The following is a 17,622-nucleotide window of genomic DNA, read 5'->3' on the forward strand; positions in this document are numbered from 1 at the left end:
TTGGCAGATTTGTAAAATGTAACAGGAACATTGGTTACCCACAGAATTAGATCACTGGGTTAAAGCAAGTAGCAACCAATGCTAAAATTCCAGGAATTACTGGTTTGATAGTATCAACTTCCTCTTGAAAGAGGGGAGTAGGTTTCCTATTACATGTGGCTTCGCACGCCACCTCTCTCGCAACAAAACCAGCGGCTACACCAGTGTGCGTGAGACGAAAGACAGGTATTGCTGCTTCTAATGCTTACGAGGTACAGGAGCAGATAAAGTAAACAAAGGACTTTGCTCAACTTTACAGGCAGTGCATGAAGTCACGCGATGACTTGCACCTTCTAAAACATAATAGTTTCAAGACTTTTCACCACAAAATACAGCAGAAAGACTTACAACACAAAGGTATTTATATTAAAAAAAGCATTTACTGCGTTATGATCAATGGGATATAATGAGAATCCATGGGGAACAGTCATGTACAAGTCATGGAAAGCAATGATTAACTGAAGACACACACTGTAGGCTGACACTTCCCCTACAGAGCGCAGGGAATCTACTCCGTCTCTTCCTGGGGTTATATAACAGCTTGACTTAAAATGCAGCCCACACTTCCTACAGAATTTCAACACACACAAACCCTCATTCCGTCACAAAGAGCCACCCCTCAACAACAGGCAGCACCGACTCTCACACAAAGCTCCGCTTGCAGCGCAGAGAGGAGGCAATGAGAAGCGGGGTGTGGTTTCCTGCAGCGGGACTGCTGGCTTGGCTATGCTGCCTTGGTCTGGGGCCCGTTCAGGGGGGGAAGGTGCTGGTTATGCCCGTGGATGGAAGCCACTGGCTAAGCATGAAGATACTGGTGAAGGAGCTGAGCCGCAGAGGCCACGAGGTCAAGGTCCTGGTACCCGAAAGCAGCCTGTTGATCCAAGGTTCTGACGGCTACACGACTGAAGTCTACAAAGTACCATATACTCAAGCTGAACTGGATGAGAACATGAACAACCTCAGGGCAGGACTTTTCGACGGGCAGCCTGGAATGGGAGATTTATTTGTCAATATTGACCGTTTGGTGCAGTTTACGTCTCTCCAGTCAGTAGGATGTGACGCTTTACTGGACAACAAGCCATTGATGGATAAGCTCAGGGGAGAGGGATTTGATGTCATGCTTACAGACCCTTTCCTTCCTTGTGGATCCGTACTGGCTCATCTGTTTTCCATCCCAGCTGTGTATTTTTTGCGTGGGCTTCCCTGCGAGCTGGACATTAAAGCTAACAAGTGCCCCTCTCCTGTTTCCTACGTCCCTAAGTTTTTCTCTGGTAACACAGACCAAATGAACTTCCCGCAGAGGATGAAAAACATGCTGATGTCTTTTCTCGAGTCATACGTATGCACCGTCCTGTACAAACACTTTGACGACCTTGTCAGCAGACGCATCCAGGATGGCATGTCTTACAAGGAACTCATAAGCCACGGGGCCATCTGGCTTCTTAGATATGACTTTGTGTTTGATTGGCCTAAACCTCTCATGCCAAACATGGTTTTAATAGGCGGGATCAACTGCGCAAAGACAGCTCCTCTTCCAGCAGTGAGTATCCAGATTTATGTGTAAGAAAAAGAATCTAATCCATCTGGATCCACTTACGGCCAAACTGTTTAACACAAGCTTTGATTTTGAGCAAGTCGAGGTAAAAGTGTGTCCTGCCAACATATGTTTGTACAATTAACGGGACCGTTAAGATTCTATTAAGCTTACCCCTATTTAATACCCAGACATTGCCTCTTTATATCTGTAAACAAATATTTTTTTTCCACACCTTAAACCTTCGCATTCCAGTTTTGTTCCCCGTGTTACATGTTTTTATGAGTCATGGAGATAGTCATAAAAATGCTCAAATCTCAGCTAAACTTTACTGTAATTATACATAATTTTGTATAATTAATTTTCTAAATGGCAAAATAAAATAGAAATCGCACCCAAATCTAATGTGCCACAGAAACAAACTGATACACACGGTTAAACTCTGCAGATAGGTTTGATTGTTTTAGGAATTATGCTTGCGGCAGAATGGTTTGCTTTCTCGTGCACTAATGTTTGAGAGCGACGTAATCCAGATTTCTGGACTATATCCAAACAGGAGATGAGGGGCCTCGCTGTGTCAACAGGGATCAAGTAGTTTGCAAAAACAATAGGTGTATTTGTTTAGGCACAGAAACAGTTATGCTGACAGTTCTTTGATGTTTTTATCAGATACATGCAGCTTTTATGCATGCAACAATGTAGTCACGTAGGCCTTTTCTTATGTCTCAATGTTTTTGTGATCATTTTTCTGATTTCTCCAACTTTGCTGCAGGACCTGAAGGAATTTGTGGATGGCTCAGGAGACGATGGCTTCATTGTCTTTACGCTGGGCTCAATGGTGTCCAACATGCCCGAAGATAAGGCCAAGATGTTCTTTGACGCCTTCCGAAAAATTCCTCAGAGGGTAATTTTACATGATTCCTACTATTTTACATTGGTTCAATCTATGTACGCTCTAAAGTTTCATTTTAACCAATGGCTTTACAGTGCCCTGAAATGTTCACATACAGCACAAATGCTGGAGGTTGTATCCAGTTGAACTATTGGACTTTGTTCCCTGCTTTGCTGCACACATGCTAGACTGATCATCCGGTGCTAAGCGGTTTGCACAGGTTAATGAGCTGGTCTGATTTGTGTTGCAGGTTGTTTGGAGATACACAGGCGATTTACCCAAAGATGTGCCCAAGAACGTCAAACTTATGAAATGGTTGCCTCAGAATGATCTCCTAGGTGTGTTTGATGGGACACAGATAAGTTTAAAATAATAATAATAAAAAAACATATTGTATGGTATTTGGCGACTGAATAAACTAGTTGTGATTTATTTTGCCCTACAGCCCACCCCAAGGCTAAAGTCTTCATGACTCATGGTGGGAGCCATGGTATCTATGAAGGTGTCTGTAATGGTGTTCCCATGCTGATGTTTCCACTCTTTGGGGACCAGGGGGACAATGTACACCGAATGGTGTCTCGCGGTGTTGCTGCGAAGCTCAATGTGTTCGATATGACAACTGAAAAATTGGTGGATGCACTGAAAGAAGTGATCTACGACAAAGGGTAAGAAACTAACTTGGAGAACACGTTTCCATTTCATACAAGGAAGTGCATCATTTTAAAGCAGAAGGAAAGCCACACCTGATTTTCTAAATTCTTACCATTAAGATTTGACCAAGTATGGCATGCATATGTTTCAACCCCCTCAATTCAATTCAATTCAATTAGTTAGAACCAAAGTTCTAACCAACATCTGCTGCCGTTACGGCTGCAAGTCCTTTAAAGTTTGCTTCTAACAACTTTACATCTGGTGAAGGATTTTTCTTATATAAGTTTTCTTTGCAAAATAGTTCAGACTCGGTCAGACAGGATTGATACGAGCATCAACTTTTTGATATTATTGGAAACTCTTTATTTACTCTTACCCAGATTCTTTTGAATTTAAAATAATGGATGGAACACTGCTCCATAATTTTCCAATCTTGTAATATTGTTTACAACCAAGTTCTTCTTTAAACCTTTGGAAAGATCTTTACCCCGAGCTGTGCATTGTGTTCCTTAGCCGTCATGATGCCATGTGCTGACTAATGTTCTGCAAAAAACCTCTGAGGACTTCACCAAACAGGTGTATTTATAACATGAATACAGTTGCGTATATATTTGAAACTGAGATTAAATTACACAAAGTAAGGATTAGTTACTTATTAGGCAATCTTACAAAGCAATTGGTTGCACTGGATTTTATGGAGTTGCAGAATATAAATTCAGGCTACAGTTTTCTGTTTTTTTGGTTAAAAATGCATAATACACCTTCAATTTCACAATTATGCACTACTTTGAGTTGGCCTATCACATAAAATACTCTGATGTTTGTGGTTGTTATGGTAAAAATGTGGAAGAGCTCAAGTGGTGTGATTTATTTTGTAATCTATTGCAAATAATATGTCGTTTTTGCTCCTTCCACTCTTGGAGAATGTTGTTTCCCTGTGCTTAGCATGGCTAGCAAAGCCATCCAATCTGCCTCTCTAAACTAAAAGCATGCTGCTCACTGACCACTGGAGGGGAGATTTTCTGGTCATAAATAATGCACAAACCCACTTCAAAATAAAAAAAGCTTGAATCCAGGAATCGAATTTAAGTATTTTCAAGGTTGGAATGAGAATGAAAAATATCAACTAATGGAGAAAATATCGTGAATTACAGACTTTTCACCCTATCCCGTCCAACCCTCCCAACTCAACAAATTATGTCTTCTCTGCAGATACAAAGAACGAATGGTGAAGCTGTCCCAGATCCACCTGGACCGACCTGTTGAGCCCTTGGACCTGGCTGTTTTTTGGTCCGAGTTTGTAATGAGACACAAGGGAGCGCCACATCTAAGAGTAGCCGCGCATGACTTGAACTGGTTTCAGTACCACAGCCTGGACGTTATCGGCTTTCTAGTTTTTATTTTTGTCACCGTTTTGTGGGTGACACTGAAATCCTGCTTGTTCTGCACTCGCAAGTGTTGCGGGAAGAGAAGTGCCAAGAAGAAATCTGAATAGTGTCTGTCATAAAGTAAATAGTTTGAACACAGCTGTGAAGTTTCTTTGCCTGGCGTACTGTAAAGTGTGTAAAGGTGACTGTATTTTTCTAAGCCATGTCTGTATTTGGCCAGAACACGTTTAAAAAAAAAAGAAAAAAGCTGGCACTGGTTTATTTTTTTCTTAAGTCAACACCAAATAATTCAATTTGAATAAAAATATCAAGACCTATTTAAATTCATTTATACATTTTGGAATCATATGTGGGAGTTTCTTGAATGGCTCCTGACAGTTTGATTAAGAGGCAAGTTTCTGTCTCTGTTTCACAGGTATATTGGTGGAATTGAATATACAGACAGGTTTTGTTTTCTAATAGTTGTCAACTTTTACTGATGTAGACCTCCACATTATTGGAAGATTTACAAAAAAAAACTAACAATATATAATTTGCCATCATTCCATTTTATTTATTGTTTTACTGTTATTGGATTTGTTGCTATTTTTTGTAGTCATTTCCTGTTTTATGAAAACCAAGACACACCGGATTCTTTTTAATGGCACAAAGTCCAGTTTAAGTAGCAAATAGCAAAAACTATTTGGCTCCTGTAGGAAACCATATTCATGTGTCACAGATACATGAAATCCAAAGAAATTCATTAAAAGTTTTTTGCTACTCTGAACAACATAAAAAGGAGGGAAGTATTCCATTCAATAAACGTGCTGAGGGTATCAACAAGCTTGGCATTTATGATTTGGTTAAAAAAAAGTATATTCCTTAATGTTGATTCCCTCATCTCACTTAATTAAGCAGTACCCTTAATTCAAGTATGGATTTTTATTTATACGTAACACTTTGCAATTTCATTAAAATATTAGTGTATTTTATGTCTTTTAGGACATTTTTATTAGGGATGATAAGAAATGATGCGGGCACAACCCGATGTGGATACAAAAGCCTTTTTTTTCTGTAATTGATCATGGGTCAACCCATGACAACTAAACAGTTGCTGCTATGTAGCTTGAGATGGCAGCTAACTCATAGCTTTAACGCATCTTCAAATCTAGGAAGCTTACTCTGAATGCCTTTGAGAACGATTCATAGACCTTGGGCTATATTAAAGGAGCAACTGTTGAAACAGCCACTGTTTCATTAATAGATGCCCCTGCCTGCATCATCATAGGTAACTTAATTAAACTGTTTGCACCAAGCCAAATGTATTTTACGCTTCCTGAGTATATTCACTTTAGCAGAGCCAAAAAAAAAAAAAAAAAAACTTGGTAAGGGAGAAGGAAATGTCATTTCTTACCCAACCTTTGCTGTATTTATTGGTTTTTAAAAAATGGGATATAACCAACGCTGTAAAACTTTAGATTGAAGTGATGAGATTTGGAGGATCCAGTCTGGGACAAGCTGCGACATGACCTGTTGCTACAAAGAAAAAAGTGGCCTGTTTTACCAAGAAACATGACATGGTGACATTTACCTTATCTCTGTTGCTCAAGACGTACTGCAAAAAATAAAATAAGATAAAAAATAACAAACAAAACAAGAAAAGATATGATCATGTGGGTAAAAACCCATTTATTGAGGCACTAAACAAGTCTTTCTGAATCACAGGAAGCTGTCTCTTGGTGTAGACTGTAATGGAAATATACAATGTTTGTGTTAACATATTTTTCTTAAAACCCAAAGAGACATACAAATATTACAAATAGCTGGGAGTCTACACAGGCGGAGGACAACAGACACAATTCACAGGGTGTTTGCCTCTAAGGTTTGAAAGCTATTTTATGGTTCTTGAGGTCATCTGGGTTGAGTCCTAAAAGGACATTTGGGTGATGAATCAGCCTTACTTCCTAAAGGGAAGGGAAGAACAGATTTCCTTTGTTTCAGAGTAGGTAGAACCTGGAGCATAAATAACTGGGCCCTCACTCCCCCCCCCCCCCCCCCCCCCCCCCCCCAACTAATCAGGAGGGGCTCTGCAGACTATTAAACGGGGAAACACATGTTGGGTGCTTTAGACAAGGACTTACAACACCATGGAGTGGGAGGTCAGTTAATATACTAAATGTGGTGTTATGGTAATGTAAGTTTTTGTCTTCCTTGGAATTCTAATGGTAATAAATGTGCATATTTTAAATGTTTGTCTCTGATAATTTGTTTCTCTTTTCCTACAAAATCTCAGAACCGGGGAAGTTGGGCTTTTAATGAATGAGATAAGGAGAAGCAACAGGCTGCGCGTGTTAAGACAAACACTGCATTGTGCGAATAAAACAAGTTGTTAATGAAAATAAGTCCCTCGCATGAAGCCATGGATGCAGGAGATTAAAGAAGGAGATTAGGAGATTAAAAAGTTAAAGACAGGAAAATCCAAGCAAGCAGGTAACAGAGGAGAAAGTGTCCGAGCGGGCAGAGAGGCTGATAGAAAAAATTTGGGATTTTTAATAAGATTGTTAATAGTGAATGTGGTGTCAACAATCTAAATATACTGGGCAAATATTATTTACATAAATGTCGTTCCTTTAGATGTAGGCCCAATATGACCCACTAGAAAAAATAACTGAAATCTGTAAGTTCTGTATAAAAGAAAATGCTGGCAAATGTCTTTGTTTTCTGATTAATTTCAACTTTCTTGACTTTGAGAAAGACTTTTTCTCGTCCTTTGTAATGCAAGATTTGATTTTCACTGTAAATGGTACCTATTTGAGCTGTAAAATGTTAAACAAAGGTTATATGGGGGGGGAGGACTCAGCCATATACGTCACCGACGTGCACCGACTTCTGTATTCATGAAAACAATATTTAACGAAATGATCGCAGTTCTATGCATTTTGATGAGATCTTCAGCGAAAGGTATGCAGAATATAGTTATAATCTTCGTGCAGGGAAGGTAGACAATCTACTTTATTAGTTCTGCCGAAGGTTTCAGTGTCATGTGTTCTACGGTGTGTAGGTTGACTAAAAGCAGGCCGCATTCCAATTACTCTCAATCCATCCACCGTACTTATAGAGGGAAATGCATAATTTAAAGACAAGATCTTCATTTTGTTACATTTTAATGACTTTTCTAGCAATGGTATGAATACTATTTTCATATTATTCTTTCTGAAAGTGTACATAATATTTCTATAGTGGTTTTCCTAACCCTGTTTGCTGTTTCGAGGCTGCTATCTTTATTGTCTTCAAAACTAATTGAAAATTCTAAGGAGTTTTAGAAACAGTCTGCATACCTGGTGTTTTAGTTTATGCACCTGTGGCCATAAGAATGGTTTTAACATCCTAATTCCATTATTTAGATTGGCGGGGGAAGCCTTTGTCTAGTGTGTGTGTGGAGTTTTTGAATTTGGCTAACTTGTAGACCCTTTTGCATGTGAGTAACCTAGACTCTCATGCTCTCCTGTCCCCTTGACTTTTAAAGTGGGTTTTAACAGTCTTTAGTAATCTGCAAGCAGATGGATCCCAAAATCATCCTTTACCTATACTAGGCCCGGATCTATTTAATTCCTGTCAGGAGAGCCTTACGTCTAACTATACACTCATATATAAACATGTGGTATTGGCTCTTATTTGGTGTCTGTGTGAAGGCTTTCCAACTACCATTGGGAGTTTGTGTCATGAGTTGTCTTCATGAACCCAAGCACGACCACACAAACTGAACACAATTAGAGTTTATTTAAGAAGGTGAGTTGTGGAGGATGAAAACCTGAGATTTTACAGGGCTGGAGCAGGTGGTGAGTGCTGGAGCTGGAGGACTGGAGACCAAGGAAGAGCACCAGGAGCTGATGAGTCCTTGACTGTGGGCTGCGCTGGAAACAGGGTCTCAGGCAGTGACGGAGCTGAAACAGCGTTTCTGGCTGTGGCTGAGCTGGAGAAAAGTCTCTGACTGTGACTGAGGTGAAGCTGAGATTCTGGCTAAGACTGAGTAAAACAGAGCAGAAGCAAAGTCTCTGGGTGACAGAGGATTACTGGCCGCGACTGAACAAGAGTAGAACACTTACGGACCGGCGAGCAAGAACAGACTGAGGTGAGTAGAAATAGTGGTGGAAACAGGTGGGAACAGTTGGAGGTTGATTGCAGCATGACAGGTGAAACCAATCATCCTGCGCAGGGAAGGGAGAGAGGGAGAGAGGCAGAGAGGCTCAGAATGCAGCCTACAAGCTGCATCCTGACAGTCTGGAGTATAAACTGTGCATTTGTTTTAGGCTTATGAATGTCAGGTACATATGCTAAATGTGTAAAATTAGATTCTAATTTCTGAAATAGCTGAGGTATAACTTTATAAGCAGGATTGTGCTTCAATGTTTACTTGAAACCAGGAAACAACAGAAACGGTAACATGTGAAAGTGCAGTCAGCTCGATAGCTGCTACAACAGATAAATCTGTGCTCAACACTTTTGCAGGGAGATTTTGAATTAAGGATACATTTTAATCATTTATTTTGAGAAAATAATATTATTACTGTAATGTGTACTTATTCTTCTTTCTTAATTAGATTGAATTTAAAAAAATACATTCTGAATTCCAAAGGGAAATTGACAGCTGTTATAACTGTTATTAGAGTTTCCTCAATGAGCTGAGCATGGCTGCATGCAGGAAGGATCTACTGTAGTGGTCTATCTTACAGTGGATCGAGAGAAACTTCTCACTGAAGACACTCTGTTGTTGTATGACAATCTGATGAAGAGGATGCTCAGAGTTGTCCATAAAGTTCTTTGTTTTATGAAGAATATTTCTGTGTAAAACCATCTCCTGAGGTTCTAGAGGAGTCCCCAGAACAGTCAGCTTTCTATTTAGAAGATGAAGCTTTCTTCAAGTCAGTTACTCTGATGCTTCAAATCAATTGCATCTGATGCTACCCCAACAGATAATGGCAGAAGAGATAACAGATTACACAACAGAAAAGATCTGCGGTATCTCGCTACAGACACTGACCACAGTTTCTTCAAGATGTCCCGTCTGCTCTGTCCCTTCTTGTAGACACTATATTTAAATAACCTTTAGACTACTTTGTGTCAGGAAAAGTTTAATGAGGCTTCCCATCAAGGAATGCATGAGCAATAGACTGATGTGTGGCTCATGTGATAGTATTATATACGAAATAGAACCCTTGGCCACCCCAGGGCTATAAATGTATCAAGTTATGTGTTTATTCCTTAAATAATATGTCAGATAGATACTCGCTTGCCAGTTGATGCTGCACATCATATTTTATTTATCAGAACCTCCAATTTACATGCAACAGGGTGTATAATAGCACAAGAAAGAATATGCAGCTCCTTAAATAGTTATGTAATAGTTAGTTTGTGCTATGATTGTGTGTTGATTGATGTTCTTGGAGACTCGTGAACAGAATGTTGGTCTGTATTTATTATAATTTTCAATAAAAGTTTTGATGACAAAAAAGCAGTAGCCTGCAAACAGCAAACGGGTCAGGGGTTAGGGTTAGGAAAACCACTAAACAAATATTATCTACACTTTCTGAAAGAATACTATGAAAATATTATGCATTATTTTGCAAGAAATGTAATCAAAATGTAACGAATTACAGATTCTGTCTTTAAATGATGCATTTCCCTCTATAAGTACGGCGGATGGGTTAAGAATAATTGGAACGCGGCCTGCTTTAGTTAGACCACACGCCGTAGAACACGTGACACTGAAACCTTCGGCAGAACTAATAAAGGAAAGATTGTCTACCTTCCCTGAATGGAAATTATACCTATATGCATACTTTTCGCAAGAGATGTCATCAAAATTGATAGAACTGCGATTTATTCTTAAATATATATTTTCTTATGGTGCGGAAGCCGGTGCTCGTCAGGGACGTATAAGGCTGTGTCGTTGGCAATGGCAACCATAGACATGATGGCAACGAGCATAGCCGTCTCACATCTTTCTAAGACTGTACTAAAACATCCTCGGTGAAGCTAATAAAGGAAAGGCTGCCTCCCTTCCCTGAACAAAGATTATACATTTATCATGCATACGTTTCACTCCAGATATCATCAACATTCACACAACAGCAGATTCCTACTTAAAAGTTTCTTGTTGTGGACAGAAAACGTCACTTCCTCCCGTCTTTCTGAGACAGAACGCATTCAAATCTTTGGCTAAACTAATGAATGAAATCTCCCATCCCTGGACGAGGAATTTAAAAAAATATATATAAATACTTCACGCTAGAAATGTCTTTAAAATGCATGTAAATGTAGTTGTTTTGTTTAAATGTTTAATGTAGGTTGGGTTGCTATAATATTCTACGAGGACACCCTGCACATATAACGAGTAGGGAGTGATAATGAGTTGGCTTAATAAGTGTCCCACTTTATTGCTCTGAAGCACCACCTAGTGGACATGCATTTGGATAAACGTCGTTTGGCTTATAAAGTTGGAAAAACTAAAAAGAGCTTGATCCTTTATTAATTAATCCCTAATGTATTCCTTTAATAGTTTGTAGATCTTAATTTTATATAATTCACGAAACACGTGCAGATATAAAAAAATATTTTAAATTAAGATCAAACACGTGTTTACCTTTTCACATTTTGTGATGTTACATTTGAAAACTAACATTTTTTTTTACTAGTTGTTTTTATAATAGACCAACACGAAGTTGCACACAACTACCCATGTTTCTGTCCCATATTTGTATGGCATTAAGTGTGTGTGTGTGTGTGTGGGGGGGGGGGGGGGGGGTACTGGCACTTTTTTCCCCTAAAAGTTTTGGTGGGTACAAATGCTAAACAGTGTAAGTGAGAACTCTGTGCTCTGCCTAAAGCCAATACAAGTTTCCATGGACGTAAAAGACGCATAGTCCGCGTGGCAAATGTTCCCCGCACGTAGCATATCTGCTCCCTCTGTCCCCCGCACTTTCATCAGCCGTTAAAACCGTTTAATTCGTTACTAACATGCAGCAACGTTATTTTCCGAGCCATCTTTAAACGCATCATGACCGTAAGACTTGCAAACAGTGGCATCCGGTGGTTCACCGACGGGAGACGCTGCAGAGCGTTCTGCATGATCAGCATCATGTTCGTCTAACCAACCAAAGCCAGTAGGCAATCAACATTTATTATTTCAAAACCTATACCACAAGGTTTCCGCTTGAAATAATTTGAGTGGGGCTCTGGGAACCAAACACTTCATACTTTCTCACTGTGCAACCATGATGCATGCAGGCGCCATCATGTATGTTCTCCTGTTGATCACACTCACTGGTAAGAGTATTTTTTATGTATTTTTTTTTCTTTCTTCAAATCGTTCCAGCATTTTCTTAAGTTATTTGAGAATTTATACCCATCTCAAAGGACAATTTATCCATCTCACAGGTGCTTCTGCAAGCAGCATTTTTGGAGGCAAAGTTTCGAAGCCCCATTCCAGACCCTACATGGCGTCCCTTCAGTACCAAGGCAGTCATAGATGTGGTGGGATACTTATTCGGAAGGATTTTGTTCTAACTGCGGCACACTGTCTGTGAGTATGTTTACCTACGATGCAGTTCTTTGCATGCAACACATCATTTTACAGTTGAGCTGATCTGTAACAAATAATATTTTAATAGTTAATAGCCAACTAATTATAATGTTGCTTATAATTCTAAACAAAACATGAAAATAGCAAAAAAAAGTTTTTATTGGGCTTCATTAAAACCAAAAACACAATCATGTTTTAAGACGTGAAGGTGACATGACGGTGGTGCTGGGAGCACATGACCTCAGCAAGGCAGAGAAAAGTCAGCAAAGGATCAAAGTGGCAAAGTTCCTTAAGTATCCACAAAACACTGGAAATTTGGATTTCGACATCATGCTGCTGAAGGTAAACAAATACTGTTAAAAATGTGTTAATTTTATGTTCTATATATTTTCTATGTTTCTAGCTCTTAAAACCACATTTCCTGTAATGTTCCTCTTCTGATTCAGCACTTTGGTCAACTATGGTTGTTTCAAATGCCCTAATAAGCTATGTATTGACATATTTAATGGTAATAATTTCTTAAATTGCGTCATAGTAATAAAAACTGAACTGCTGTGGGTTGACGATGTACTCTGTTTTCTTTTACAGCTAGACAATAATGCCACAATGAATAAGTACGTGAAGCCCTTTGAACTGCCCAAGAAAGGCAAAAAAATCTCTGACAAAGTTAGTTGTGTTGTTGCGGGCTGGGGGACTACTGGACCAAATGATACTATTTCAAATGTACTGAAAGAAGGGACTGAAACGACCCTGTCCATCCCTAAATGTAAAAATATTTGGAAAGAAGACTTCAATTCAGAACATATGATTTGCACCACGTTTACCAAGAAGAAAGGAGGAATATGCCAGGTAAGGAACTAATACATGCTGTCAATCAATCAATAAATTACACAAGTGACCTTGCTTATGTATTCTACATTACTTTTGGGAACATTTTATACTTTCTGAAACTACCATCAAGTTTTTCTGCTTTCTTTTTTCCTAGGGTGATTCTGGTGGACCTCTAATTTGCAAAAATAAGATTCAGGGCATAACTTCTTACACTGACAAAAAATGTGACAATCCAGTATATCCTCATGTCTTCATGAAGGTTGATTTTTTTCTTCCCTGGATCGACAAGATGTTGCATACTAATTACTAATGCTGAGCATGGTTTCTTTTCGTCCTTGTGAAATATTAAGGTATACTATTATTGAAGTGTCAAAAAATAGCATGAGGATTCTTTGCGCTGAAATGCAACTGCATGTATTTTTAATATCTGCAATAAAAATATTTCTTAGCATATCTCTTTGTCTCATAGGAGCTGGCCACCTTTTTGCAAATCAGCAATGAAATTACAACATTCTCTTGTTTGCACTTTTGTCATTTAAAGAATGTGACTATATATATATATATATATATATATATATATATATATATATATATATATATATATATATATATATATATATATATATGTATAGATAGATAGATGGATAGATAGATGCTAGGGGGTGCTGGATTCTTGTGTGGGGTTGGACAAGGATCACTCACATTGTTCTTGGTCCAGATCTGATGATCTACATGGAAACTAGAGCCAAATGTATGGCCATGCCATGGCGCCCCACTTCGCCCTGCCACTACTGCCATGCCGCCACTGCAATGCTTTCCAATGAAAACGACTGTTGTCTGACAGTTTCAAGCTGATGAGGTTAATAGGGGACATTTCCAACCCAAAAAAAAATGACTTGCTGTTCCCAAGGGAGGGTGGCTTTGATGATGCCAGCATTTGACCACATAGAACTGTTGGTGACCTGACAGGGATCAATAATACCAAGTTTGGTTTAATTAGCCCTTTTTATTTTTTTTGTCCTTCACATCTGTTAATTACATTTTTTGTTGTCTATTTTTAAAGAGTATTAATACGTTTTCTGCTCGAAGCGGTTAAAGTAAACTAATACCCACTCACGAGTCCAGACAGTAGATGGCACAAGTTTAAAAACAATAGTCTAACCTACTGGATCTAGCTATTTACCTGAAAGAGCAGCTGCTAGTTAACCAAGTAATGAATGAGAACGTGTGGCAGCATGAACGTCAACAAAGTATTTTGTCATATTTCAGCCCTAAAAATCAACAGAAAAGGTCAAGAGTAGATGACGGGACAAGCAGCCATGGTAATGTTGCAGGACGAACTTTGGTGGATGATGATGATTTGCAGGCAGACAAGAAGACAAGACAAGAAGCTGCAGCAGACGATTTCTCCACCTTCCCGCCCAGGACAGGTTGCATGCTGTCTCGAGCCAGATAGCATGCAGGCCACATAACCTTGTTGTTATGTTCATTTATAAAACACTTGAAATGAAAAAATAAATAAATAAATTAGCCCTTTTAAATGTGAAACTTAAAACATGGAATTTTGTAGGTCAAATTCAAATTCGAGGCCTAGCCCCACCCCTTAAACTTTGGGCTTGTTTCTGAAAGTGAAGTTGATTGTTTGGGGTCTAAACTAAGTGATGCCGAAATATCCCTCCGCCTCTTAACGCACTGCAGCTCATCGTGACAGGAACAGAGAGGAAACTCAGAAAGAGCTGATCTGGCCGTATTTTCTGCAGTTTACAGTTGCAATAACTGATGATAACTGCTGAAAGTAGATTAGGCGGTGCAGATCACCATTTTGAGCAGAGATTGATTCTAAAGATGAGTTTTATACTCATCTTATAACATTGCAGAACCCAAACCATAAACCGTACTTTATTGCTTATTTGTTGTCTTTTTATGTCTCTAAAATGTAAAATTAGTATCAATTTAAATTTAAATGCTTAATACCACGTCTATCTTTGTTTAAGAGGTTAAAAAAATATTTTGGCATGAAAACGGATATTTATTTACAAGGGGACAGATAGGACATTGGGACTTGCTCTACAGCCGATACCGCACAGTGACGTCACAAACTGGGAGGGGCAGTACTGTTCTTCACCAAGATGGCGGCCCCCATAAAAAGGACCTTCAAATGAAAATTACTCTTAATTAAAAAAGCTTATCATTTATTGAACAGTATGTAATAATTGTATATTTAAACATTGTTCTTTGTCTTTGAGACAATACCAAATTAAATCTGTCAATATCTGTTGTTTTCCCTTATCATCCAAAATTGAGTAACTCAATTACATTTTATGCACAACCTTAAGTTTAATGACCTGTGGTTACCTATGCCTCTTGGGGTAGTTCTTTGTTTGGTAAATACCTCCTAAGATAATGATGCGCCTCGAAAAAATAATTCTTAAGCCTACAGTGCTGACATAGATGTAGATGTACTGATTGCTTCTTTAATCAGCATGCTCATTAAACATGTTAAATAGGGCTGCATTTCACCTTTCCTAGGTCTTCGTTGTCTTAATGGTGCATTTCACTATAATACCTTATCTATCTTATTTGCCCCCCCCCCCCACATTTTAAAACCTTCCTACGCCCCTGGTATTCTACGAGGACACCCTACACATATGACGAGTAGGGAGTGACAATGAGATGGCTTAATAAGTGTCCCACTTTATTGCTCTGAAGCACCACCTAGTGGACATGCATTTGGATAAACGTCGTTTGGCTTATAAAGTTGGAAAAAATAAAAAGAGCTTGATCCTTTATTCATTAATCCCTAACGTATTCCTTTAATAGTCTGGTTTGTAGATCTTAATTTAATATAATTCATGAAACACATGCAGATATAAAACATATTTTTAAATTAAGATCAAACACGTGTTTACCTTTTCACATTTTGTGATGTTACATTTGAAAACTTAAATGTTTTTTACTAGTTGTTTTTGTAATAGACCAACACAAAGTTGCACACAACTGTAAACTGGAAGAAAAAAAAATCTATGAAGTTAATTGTTATGTCACTCCATTTAGGTCTATTAGACTAAAGGGAGTGTATGGTGTTGGGAAGTGAATACAAATGCATGTCAAACCATGCAGTTTTTTATTTAAAAAAAATGTTAAAGAAAACTTTATTATTTTTCTCTCACTTTATAGTTATGTGCTACTTTGCGCTGGTTTATCATAAAATCTAAATAATACACTGAACATTTTTGGCTGTGATGTTACACTCTGTGAATAAAGATCAAGTGGGTACTGGGACTTCTACTAGCACCCCCGCCCTCCTGACCTCTCCATGGTTTACATCTTGTAGCCTATTTGTTGATTTAAAAACTAAATGCCTCAAAAGAAACCCATGGTTTTGTTGCACAATGCTTGATTTATATTTGGATGAAAGAGGAAAAAAATGGAGGAAAACAATCACTGCTATGATGTGGACCTGGCTCCAAAAGGGCTCAAAGATGACATGAACTGAATCTGAGTTGAATGAGAACAGCAGCATTCTGAACAGTTCTTCACTACACAAGAACATGGCGGTTGGATTCCACAAGCTAGCATTAGGGCACCCACAGGAGAATCTGATGCTGGACAAAGGCCTGGGACATATCTTCAGATAAAAGGTAAGATCAGGGAAGCTTCTAGCTATGTGGGTCTCCTAAGCACATGCTTTGTAGTGTGATTTGTAGAGGCCAAGCCTAACACTGAGAAGACATATGTAAACATAACAGAAATAAGCTAATTTAAATCTTATATAATTATCTATGTTTTTAAAGATCTTTTGTTTATATCTTTATTCATTTATTTTCAACTTTATTTTCATGTCAATGTTAATGCCAGGGGGCTTGAGTTAAAAAAAAATGGGTTTGGGAAACTTTGAATTTGGGACATATGGATTTGATTCAGAACTGGCTTTGTTCTTTTTAATTTCTGTGCCATAAAACTATTGATCTATAGACCAATAGATATATCTAGATAAAAATACTACCCATGTTTCTATCCCATATTTGTATGGCATTAAGTGTGTGTGTGTGTGTGTGGGGGGGGGGGGGGGGGGGTACTGGCACTTTTTTCCCACTAAAAGTATTGGTGGGTACGAATACTTTTGCTAGACAGTGAGAACTCTGTTCTTTGCCTAAAACCAATACAAGTTTCCATGGACGTAAAAGACGCATAGTCCGCGTGGGAAATGTTCCCCGCACTTAGCATATCTGCTCCCTCTGTCCCCCGCACTTTTATCTGCCGTTAAAACAGTTTAATTCGTTGCTAACATGCAGCAACGTTATTTTCCGAGCGATCATTAAACGCATCATGACCGTAAGACTTGCAAACAGTGGCATCCGGTGGTTCACCGACGGGAGACGCTGCAGAGCGTTCTGCATGATCAGCATGTTCGTCCAATCAACCAAAGCCAGTAGGCAACCAACATTTATTATTTCAAAACCTATACCACAAGGTTTCCGCTTGAAATAATTCGAGTGGGGCTCTGGGAACCAAACACTTCATACTTTCTCACTGTGCAACCATGATGCATACAGGTGCCATCATATATGTTCTCCTGTTGATCACCCTCACTGGTAAGAGTATTTTTTATGTATTTTTTTTCTTTCTTCAAATCGTTCCAGCATTTATATCTATCTATCTATCTATCTATCTATCTATCTATCTATCTATCTATCTATCTATCTATCTATCTCTCTCTCTCTCC

At 38.6% G+C, this 17,622-nt stretch overlaps 2 protein-coding genes across 2 annotated transcripts; both read left to right on the plus strand.

The window, feature by feature from the left end:
• The first annotated feature begins 631 nt into the window (after positions 1-631).
• LOC105919170 (UDP-glucuronosyltransferase) lies at positions 632-4,642 on the plus strand. Its single transcript, XM_012854427.3, has 5 exons — positions 632-1,579; positions 2,346-2,477; positions 2,716-2,803; positions 2,911-3,130; positions 4,329-4,642. Exons 1-5 carry the CDS (start codon positions 719-721, stop codon positions 4,609-4,611), a joined length of 1,584 nt encoding a protein of 527 aa, XP_012709881.2. The 5' UTR covers positions 632-718; the 3' UTR covers positions 4,612-4,642.
• Positions 4,643-11,313: 6,671 nt separating this feature from the next.
• LOC105919120 (granzyme B) lies at positions 11,314-13,336 on the plus strand. Its single transcript, XM_036139548.1, has 5 exons — positions 11,314-11,809; positions 11,921-12,065; positions 12,266-12,407; positions 12,654-12,914; positions 13,051-13,336. Exons 1-5 carry the CDS (start codon positions 11,758-11,760, stop codon positions 13,204-13,206), a joined length of 756 nt encoding a protein of 251 aa, XP_035995441.1. The 5' UTR covers positions 11,314-11,757; the 3' UTR covers positions 13,207-13,336.
• Positions 13,337-17,622: the final 4,286 nt, after the last annotated feature.

Source organism: Fundulus heteroclitus, chromosome 7 (assembly GCF_011125445.2).
Source record: "Fundulus heteroclitus isolate FHET01 chromosome 7, MU-UCD_Fhet_4.1, whole genome shotgun sequence".
Lineage (NCBI taxonomy): Eukaryota > Metazoa > Chordata > Actinopteri > Cyprinodontiformes > Fundulidae > Fundulus > Fundulus heteroclitus.